This window comes from Polyodon spathula, chromosome 10 (assembly GCF_017654505.1).
Source record: "Polyodon spathula isolate WHYD16114869_AA chromosome 10, ASM1765450v1, whole genome shotgun sequence".
NCBI classification, from domain to species: Eukaryota; Metazoa; Chordata; class Actinopteri; order Acipenseriformes; family Polyodontidae; genus Polyodon; species Polyodon spathula.
In genome coordinates this window covers 5,310,970-5,319,770 of record NC_054543.1, presented here as the reverse complement: position 1 = coordinate 5,319,770, position 8,801 = coordinate 5,310,970, and the positions used below count along the sequence as shown (strand labels likewise).

Below are 8,801 nucleotides of genomic sequence, written 5' to 3'. Positions count from 1 at the left end.
TGTCAGACGAGGTGGTAGATATGAGTGAGCAAATGCAAACCCTTATTGAAAAGACAGCAGCTGAAATAGATGATGGTTGTAAAAAATTAATGAGGACCCCTAAACAAAAGGCTGAGCCATTGGTGGCCCTTACAGGAGTTAAAAGGCTTATGAAAACACCAAAACAGAAGTCAAAACAAATAGAAGACTTCAGAGGGATCAAAAGACTCATGAGAACACCCAAAGAACCTAAAGTACAGATAATTGAGGATCTTGTTGGGGTGAAGAGAGTAATGACAACTCCGAAACAGAAAGCATCACCAGTGGAAGATATGGTCGGAATAAAAAGATTAATGCGGACCCCTAAACATAAGGGAGTGTGTGTTGAAGATATGTTTGGCATTAGCAGAATAATGAAATCTCCAAAACTAAAGATTGCTCCTGTAGAAGACTTTGCAGGTTTGCAAGAACTTATGGAACAGCCAGAGGAAAAAAAGGAGGACCACGAATCAAGAGTAAACATAGAAACATTTGAAGCTTCGGAGACCAAGGTAATAACCATATATTGGTGAAACAAATCCAACTTTGTCAGTTTTACATATCCAGATACTAAGACTATTTGGGACAACCCACTTCTGTCAATCTATGAATTGCTTTTGTATTTTTGTATTGGGTTAGAGCTTTAGTTTACTGTATTACACAGGGTGGGGTGCGGCCGCCGCAAACACCTTGATACATCTATAATTTTTTTTGTACCAGAATTTAAATAGTGCAAAATGTGTTTAGATGTTGTAGTGGTGCTAAATTTAATTTACTTGTGTATTTTATACTGTATCTCCTTTAATGTTAAAAGGGAATTCAGAGTGGCTCACCTGGTAAAAGCACAGCCGAGTGTGCAGTCATACAGCACAGGTTCATGTTCTGGCTCTGCAAAGTCACTGGTCTTTTCTGCGGATTCTGAAGGGAACGTTGCATTGGCTCTGACTCTCCCGTGGGTTAGGGAGGCAAAACCGGTAGGGACTTTCTCCTCATTGAGCTACAGCAATACCTGCTGTTCAGACACCCAGTGAGCGCAACAGCAGGGCTAACCTTTGTCCTCCAGAGGTTGGTAGCTCGCTTGACATCCGCTCTCGAGTTCCTGGTTTTAAAAGGAAACTGGTTCGTTGTGGGATTGGCGACACCCACTGAACCTTCAGTTCTCCTAATCAGATTTCCAGTTTTAATACTGTAGTGAAAGTTACTGAGGTTATTTATTTTTTTCGTTTTGTAGAGAGAATCGAAAAAACATGAAAGTGTTAAAACACTGGCCACCCTGGCACAATCCAGTGTAGGTAAGTGTCTTAAATATATTACTTAAATATATGAAATATTTGCTGTTTTCCAGAAATCACAATAACTGTAATATTAAAGTAACTCCTCTCCTAGTTAATTAACTGTTCTAATTGTTCTTTTAGTTTTTGTCTGATACATGTTCAGTGTAAGGCTAATTATTTTTTGGCAGTATTTAAGTTTGATACACATGACTTATCTGTGTAAATGTTGAGATTTATGAAAGGAAGGCTTCTATCATGTTTTTCTAATTGTTTACCCATGTTCCAAGTAAGGTAAATGTGTTTATTCTTCATGTTTAAACTATTTAATATCCCTAATATGCATGCGACCTAATTAAGTTAAATCTAGTCATGCATGGTTTTATTTTTACAGCAGTTCAACCACTACTTTCAAGGAGATCTTGTCGTGAAGATTGTCAAATATCTGTATTGCCTACACCTTTAAATAATTCTGGAAGAACAGAGCATGTGAAACTTCAATATCCATTATCAGAGGATTCAGCTGGAAAAAGTTCAATTGACACATCAAGTAGGAGTGTTAAAGCTTCCCCAGCCCACACTGCTTCTACTAGAAAGTCTGGAAGGGGTAGGAAAGCATCAGATGTTGGATTATCATCTCTGGAAACAATTTCAGTTGACGTTTGCCCCGTTAAAAGCGATAACATTTCCAAACCTACAATAGAGGATACTTCTAGAAGTGATACCCTGGCATCACCTGGCTTCAAAATTGCCTTAGTTCAAGAGTCTTCCATAGATTCTATAAAATTGTCTACCCCATCCAGGAAATCACAACATGGGAATGAAAAGGACACTGTACAAAATGAAAGCTCAATGCTATTACCACCTGCGAATAAAACTCCAAGAGGAAAGAAAGGAATGCAGAATGCAGAACAAAACCATGCATCTACAGAACTTACTGATTTAACTGTTGACATTGTTAAAGCTTCTCCTGTCTCTATAAAATGGACACACAGTTGTCAAATTAAAGAAATTCAGATGCCTGCTATGCCTCCTGCAACAAAATCTGGAAAGGAAACAAAACAAAAAATAGAGGAAGTTGATCATACGTTCAATGGAGTAGCTGCTGCTGAGGAAAGAGTCTCTCAAAGTGTGTCATCGCCTACAGCTAAGAGATCACATCATGGTGCCATCAAGGATGTTGCAGAATTGGACACATCTGCCTCTCCTGCTCCTATGAAGAAGGCTTTAAGAGGTAGGAAGGCACAACATCATTCAGATGACACACAGAAGACATCTACAGAAGTTGTTGCAGCTGAAAATGTAATGCATTTGCCTATGCCGAAGAGATCACAACTAGGTGCTGTCAAAGATGTTACAGAAGAGGCGATAGCTTCATCACCAGCTCCTACGAAGAAATCTGGAAGGGGTAGGAAGGCGAAACAAAATTCAGAAGACATGCAGGAGGCATCTATAGAAGTAGTTGCAGCTGAAAGTGTAATGTCTTTGTCTATGCCGAAGCGATCACGACGAGGTGCAGTCAACAATATTGTGGAAGAGGAAATAACTGCATTACCAGCTCCTACAAAGAAATTTGGAAGGGGTAGAAAGGCAAAACCCAATTCAGATGACATACAAGAGACATCTGCAGAAGTAGTTGTAGCTGAAGAAAGCAGTCTGGAAAGTGGAATGCCTTTCTCTACAGCAAAGAGATCCGAACAAGGTGCAGTCAAAGATAATGCAGAATTGGAAACCACTGCATCACCAGCTCCTATCAAAAAATCTGGAAGGGGTAGAAGGGCACAATCCAATTCAGTTGACACTCAGTTGAATTGGAAACCACTGCATCACCAGCTCCTATCAAAAAATCTGGAAGGGGTAGAAAGGCACAATCCAATTCAGTTGACACTCGGGCAACATCTGCAGAAGTAGTTGTAGCTGAAGAAAGCAGTTTGGAAAGTGGAATGCCTTTCTCTACAGCAAAGAGATCAGAACAAGGTGCAGTCAAAGATAATGCAGAATTGGAAACCACTGCATCACCAGCTCCTATCAAAAAATCTGGAAGGGGTAGAAAGGCAAAATCCAATTCAGTTGACACTCATGTAACATCTGCAGAAGTAGTTGTAGCTGAAGAAAGCAGTCTGGAAAGTGGAATGCCTTTCTCTACAGCAAAGAGATCAGAACAAGGTGCAGTCAAAGATAATGCAGAATTGGAAACCACTGCATCACCAGTTCCTATCAAAAAATCTGGAAGGGGTAGAAAGGCAAAACCCAGTTCAGATGACACTCAAGCAACATCTGTCAAAGTAGCATCAGCTGGAGAAAGCCTTCCTGAAAGTGTAATGCGTACTCATAGAACAAAAAGATCACAGCAAGGTGCAATCAAAGATATTGCAGAATTTGAGACAACTGCATCACCAGCTTCTACCAATAAATCTGGAAAGAGCAGGAGGGCAAAACAAAATTCAAAAGACAAACCTGAGGCATTTACAGTCGTAGTTGCAGCTGAGGAAATCCGCCCTGAAAGTGTAATGCTTTCCCCTACAACAAAAAGATTGCAACAAGGTGCAGTCAAAGGTACTGTAGGAGTGGAGACAACTACATCGCCAGTGCCTACCAAGAAATCTGGAAGGGGTAGAAAGCCAAAACCCAGTTTAGATAGCAGACATGAGACACCTGTGGAAGCAGCTGAAAGTGCAATGTCTTCACCTTCAAAGAGATCACGACGAGGTGCCAACAGAAATACTGCTGAAGTGGAGACAACTGTATCCTGTGCTCCAATCAAAACATCTGGAAGGGGTAGGAAGGCAAAACAAAATACAGAAGACACGCATGAAACAACTTCAGAAGTAGTTGCAGTTGAGGAAATCTGTCCTGAAAGTTTAATGCTTTCCCCAACAACAAAGAGATCACGTCGAGGTGCAATCAAATATGTTGCAGAGAAGGAGACGACTGCATCACTTGGTTTGATAAAGAAATCTGGAAGGGGCAGAACAGCAAAACAAAATTCAAATGACACACAAGAGACACATATAGAAGTAACCTCAGCTGAGAAAAACTGTCCTGAAAGTGTAAAGCCTTCCCCTACAACAAGGAGATCACAAAGAGGCACAATCAAAGATACTGCCGAAGCGGAAACAACTATATCTGCTGCTCCTATTAAGAAAACTGGAAGAGGGAGGAAAGTAAAACATGTTGAGGAAATAGAAGATGCCTCTACAGAAGTACCTGAAGAAAGCAGAGCTGAAAGCGTAAAAATGTCCCCTCTGTCCAGAAGATCACTTTGGTGTTCCATTGAGGATACTGCCATGCAGAAAACTAGATGTGGAAAGATAGTAGTACCTGTGAGAGAAACAGGAGCCACAAAGAAAAATGCAGATGATGCAGAAACAGAAGAGCTTGAGACCTCTAATAATTCAGTGATTATGGATGAAATTAAAAGTCTTTCAAAAGGAAATGTAAAATGGAGTACTGTGCTAACAGTAGAAAATGTTACAACGGAGAACAATGCTGTAAAGAATCTGCCTGCTACTGATAAAAGTTTGCAGAGAGGGAAAGCCAGAAGTGAAAAAGGAGAAACTTTGGACCTAAACAAGGTACCAGTGCAACCAGCAAAACCTCGTAGAGGACGACCTGGAAGGAAACCAAAAATGACTGAAGCAGAGATGGTTCAGGAACAGGTTGCTGATGAGCCAAGTTCTAAATACGAAAGCAAACGGGCTGTTCGGATCAGTTCTAAAATGGAAGCCTCTCTAGAGATTATTTCAAGCAATGTAACAGTAATTGAAAAGGAAGGACTTTGTGGCAAAAGAAAAATGATCTGTAAAGAGGCTGCTAATGCAAATTTTGAAGAGCAGGAACACTTAATAGAATTAGCTCCAAAAAGAGTCAGGCGTGGAAAAGCAAAGACAACTGTTGATGAGGAAGCACAGAGCTCCACAGGTCCCAGTGCTTCTACAGTTGAATTTAAAGCTGTGCCAGTAGTAGAAACGATCAAACCTAGATCAATCAAGAGGACAGGGAGAACAAAAGTATCATCACAGCAGAAACTCTATCTGCCTAAAGAAACTAATGATCACGTTATTGATGAGAGTGCATCCAAGGCTGAGAAACCAGTTAAATCAAAGAAGCCCATTGGAAGGGGCAAAAGAAAGCTTGAGCTGGAAGCAGAAACTGAGGCTGATTTGTCCTTTCTAAGTCCTGTAAAGTTGACCAGAGGAAAGCGTGCTAATCTAACAAATGAAGATGAAACCAGAATGTTGAAAAGTAAGTGCTGCACAATTCTAAGGTTAAACACCCCCACTTTTATTTTTTCATATTTGTATAATGTGATAAGACATTGTGTGCCAGATGTCTTATTGTAAGAAGCAGTTTTGCACTTAGCCCTTTTCTCGACGTTTTATTATAAAAGATGTCTTGTACAATAAGACCCCACCGACACTCAAAATGGCAAATTGGTTTGATAATTGTGTAAAATACATATTCAGGTGTTTCCTTTTAAAAAAAAAAAAAAAGTAAATCGATATTAACTATTTACAATTGGTACACTAATTCATACTTGAAATAAAATGTATGAGATGAGATATGTAATGGTTGCATGCACTTAGGGTAAATGGAACAGTGGCCCACGTATCCTTATACGTTTATTTGAATAAATATTTTACACCAGTTTAAATTTGTATGTTTCAAATCAGCCTATGTGACACTACATTTTTAGATACTATTGTATTTATTTTTTAGCTGCAGCTGGTGATGAAAATGTAACTCTGGGAAAAGTATCTAGAAGAGGAGCAGCAGCATCCGATAAGAAAACTGCAGCTACAAAAACAGAAGGCAAACCAGTCAGAAGTACGAGACGGAGATAGACATGTAAACAGTTGCCTCTTTATAAAAACTGGTAGCTTGTTTGTATTCTGTCCATCCAATATATATATTTTTTTAAATGAGTAATGCACTGCAGCTTAATTATGCTTGCATCTTTTCTATCTTAAATACATACTGTTCTGTAAATTCATTTGATAGGTATATTTTAAATATCCCCCATTTTATACAGTGGTGTAATACTCAATTTCTGAGGGGTAAGACTTGTATATTTTTGCAGACTTGTGTCATAACCATTTTGCATTAGCTTCTTTTATGCTTTATAATTTGATGCTGGTAAAGTTTTAAACTAAAACAAAACAGAAGTTGCTGTTTTCTATAGCAATTATCAGAATAAAATTTGTGTAATTTCTTTGCTTCGTTGTTACTGAATTTATTACCTTAAACAGTTAAGGATGTATCTACTGAAGCGGGTAAGACATTTGCACTTATTTGAATGGATTGTTTTACTTGTACCGTATTGACGTACAGCAGTGTACAATCTACATGACCCATCTTGGAGTACGTTTTTGGTTATGGACCTGTATAATTGCAGCAGCTGATGCAATAACATGTAAGCCATATTTATTTTCAGTAACATGTTTCTCTTGCCATTGTTAACCTAACACAATGCATATATGTGTTTCAGATTAGTAATTGGATTTTTTACGATGTTTAGCTTGACATTGACGAGATATTCTCAATGTTCTAATTAGACTATATGTAAACTTTGGCTTTCAGTTCTGTCCTAGTAGCTTTCTCAAATTATGTTTGTAAAATTTGCAATTTCATATTAGAGATTAAAAACTGCAGGAGGCTAACATTTAAAATGAGAATTAATTTCAGGGAAAGCCCTGAAGACAAAATTCACCCTAATAGAATTGTGCATTTGGTGCTGTGAATCATGATCTATAGTCACACAGGGGAAGGCTTGTCAAGATCAGTATTGTTAGTCTGTAGTTGTATTCACAGTATTAAACCCATCAGTGAAGTCAATTTTGGGAAAATGTGAACATTATCAAAGAACTGTAAATTAGCAAGAAATTTAAGCATGTACTCTTGCATTGCCTAAACAAAAGATTCCTTCATTAAAAACCTTTCATCATTGGTTTAATATCACTATATAACACAATTTATGTTCCTGGGTAGTAAGTGTTATTTCCTAATTGCTTATGCCTCAAAAGTATAGAAAATGGCTACTATTCCCCACGAACTTTGCTTTTGTGACCAGGACAGTGATATTTTGAAATTTACCTATTTCCAATGAGAAAACGGGCGAATTTGTGTCTTTTTGTTCACATAAAGTCAGAAAAAAACAACATATGAATCCAAATTAACATGTATTTATACTAAAGTAATACAAAAATGACTACAAAAGATTTAGAAGCGAGTAGTTTTTTGAGATATTACTCTGAGTACGCTCCCATGTTCTCCTTGAATTTATCAAGATGAGCATCAAGGATATGGACTTTGAGGGACATCCTACAGCCCATTGTGCCGTAGTTCTTCACCAGAGTCTCAACCAGCTCCACATAGTTTTCGGCCTTGTGATTGCCCAGGAAGCCCCGAACCACTGCGACAAAGCTGTTCCAAGCAGCTTTCTCCTTACTAGTGAGCTTCTTGGGGAATTCATTGCACTCCAGGATCTTCTTTATCTGTGGTCTGACGAAGACACCAGCTTTGACCTTTGCCTCAGACAGCTTAGGGAAGAAGTCTTGAAGGTACTTGAAGGCTGCCGACTCCTTATCTAGAGCTCTGACAAATTGTTTCATAAGGCCCAATTTGATGTGCAGTGGTGGCATCAGCACCTTCCGGGGGTCCACCAGTGGCTCCCACTCGACGTTCCTCCCCACAGAGAACTCGGTCCGCTTTGGCCAGTCCCGCCTGTGGTAGTGCGCCTTGGTGTCCCTGCTGTCCCAAAGGCAAAGATAGCAGGGAAACTTGGTAAAACCACCTTGGAGACCCATCAGGAATGCCACCATTGGAGCCTCTTGATGCCATCTCAGAAAAATGCAGATATGTATCCACTTAGGCAGCTGGAACTAAACTGAACTGGTGGGCTTAAGGCCCCTGTATTTATACTACTATTTATATTACTGGAAAGTTCTAGATTGTTCTAGAAGTTACTCCAAGTTTACTCAGCACTGAATCTATCTGGAATGTTCTGGAAAATAGGTAAATTTCAAAATATCACTGTCCTGGTCACAAAAGCAAAGTTCGTGGGGAATAATAGCCATTTTCTATACTTTTGAGGCATAAGCAATTAGGAAATATCACTTGCTACCCAGGAACCAAAAAAAAAAAAAAAAAAATTGTTACACAGTGTATTCATAGCTGCGATTTACATAACTAAATCAGTTTTCACTTATGAGATGACTAAAGTATTTTCCTTCAAATTTCTGTTTTGAATGTGCTCTCTTTCTCCACTACTTGCATATTGCTAAATTTCAGTAAGTTTTTATTTATTTTCCCCTTTACTGGAAAGTGAGAGTAGCAGCAGTGTGACTAGCTAGTAGTTGATTAAATCCTATAGGTAGTGTAATCACGTTTTCCTTCTCTGCTTGTACTGGCTGACAGAATACAATGTTTATATTTTGCATTGCAAGTACTCCTATAGTATTGACCAAAGAATTTGCCTTCATGATTTAAATGGGGAAGCACTGGCAACCTGAA

At 38.9% G+C, this 8,801-nt stretch overlaps 2 protein-coding genes across 2 annotated transcripts in view; both read left to right on the top strand.

The window, feature by feature from the left end:
- LOC121321636 (mucin-5AC-like) overlaps positions 1 to 3,095 on the top strand; it is a gene marked incomplete at its 3' end in the record, with an annotated part of 16,796 nt that extends 13,701 nt beyond the window's left edge. The window contains exons 14-16 of the mRNA XM_041260635.1: positions 1 to 530; positions 1,250 to 1,310; positions 1,684 to 3,095. The exon at positions 1 to 530 is cut by the window's left edge and continues 174 nt beyond it. Of these exons, the coding sequence (XP_041116569.1) occupies positions 1 to 530; positions 1,250 to 1,310; positions 1,684 to 3,095 (2,003 nt within the window). The remainder of the gene's footprint in view (positions 531 to 1,249; positions 1,311 to 1,683) is intronic.
- An 8-nt stretch (positions 3,096 to 3,103) lies between these two features.
- On the top strand, positions 3,104 to 7,270 carry LOC121321978 (protein hsr-9-like). The gene is made up of 2 exons (XM_041261363.1): positions 3,104 to 5,534; positions 6,009 to 7,270. Exons 1-2 carry the CDS (start codon positions 3,233 to 3,235, stop codon positions 6,131 to 6,133), a joined length of 2,427 nt encoding a protein of 808 aa, XP_041117297.1. The 5' UTR covers positions 3,104 to 3,232; the 3' UTR covers positions 6,134 to 7,270.
- The last annotated feature ends 1,531 nt before the right edge of the window (positions 7,271 to 8,801 follow it).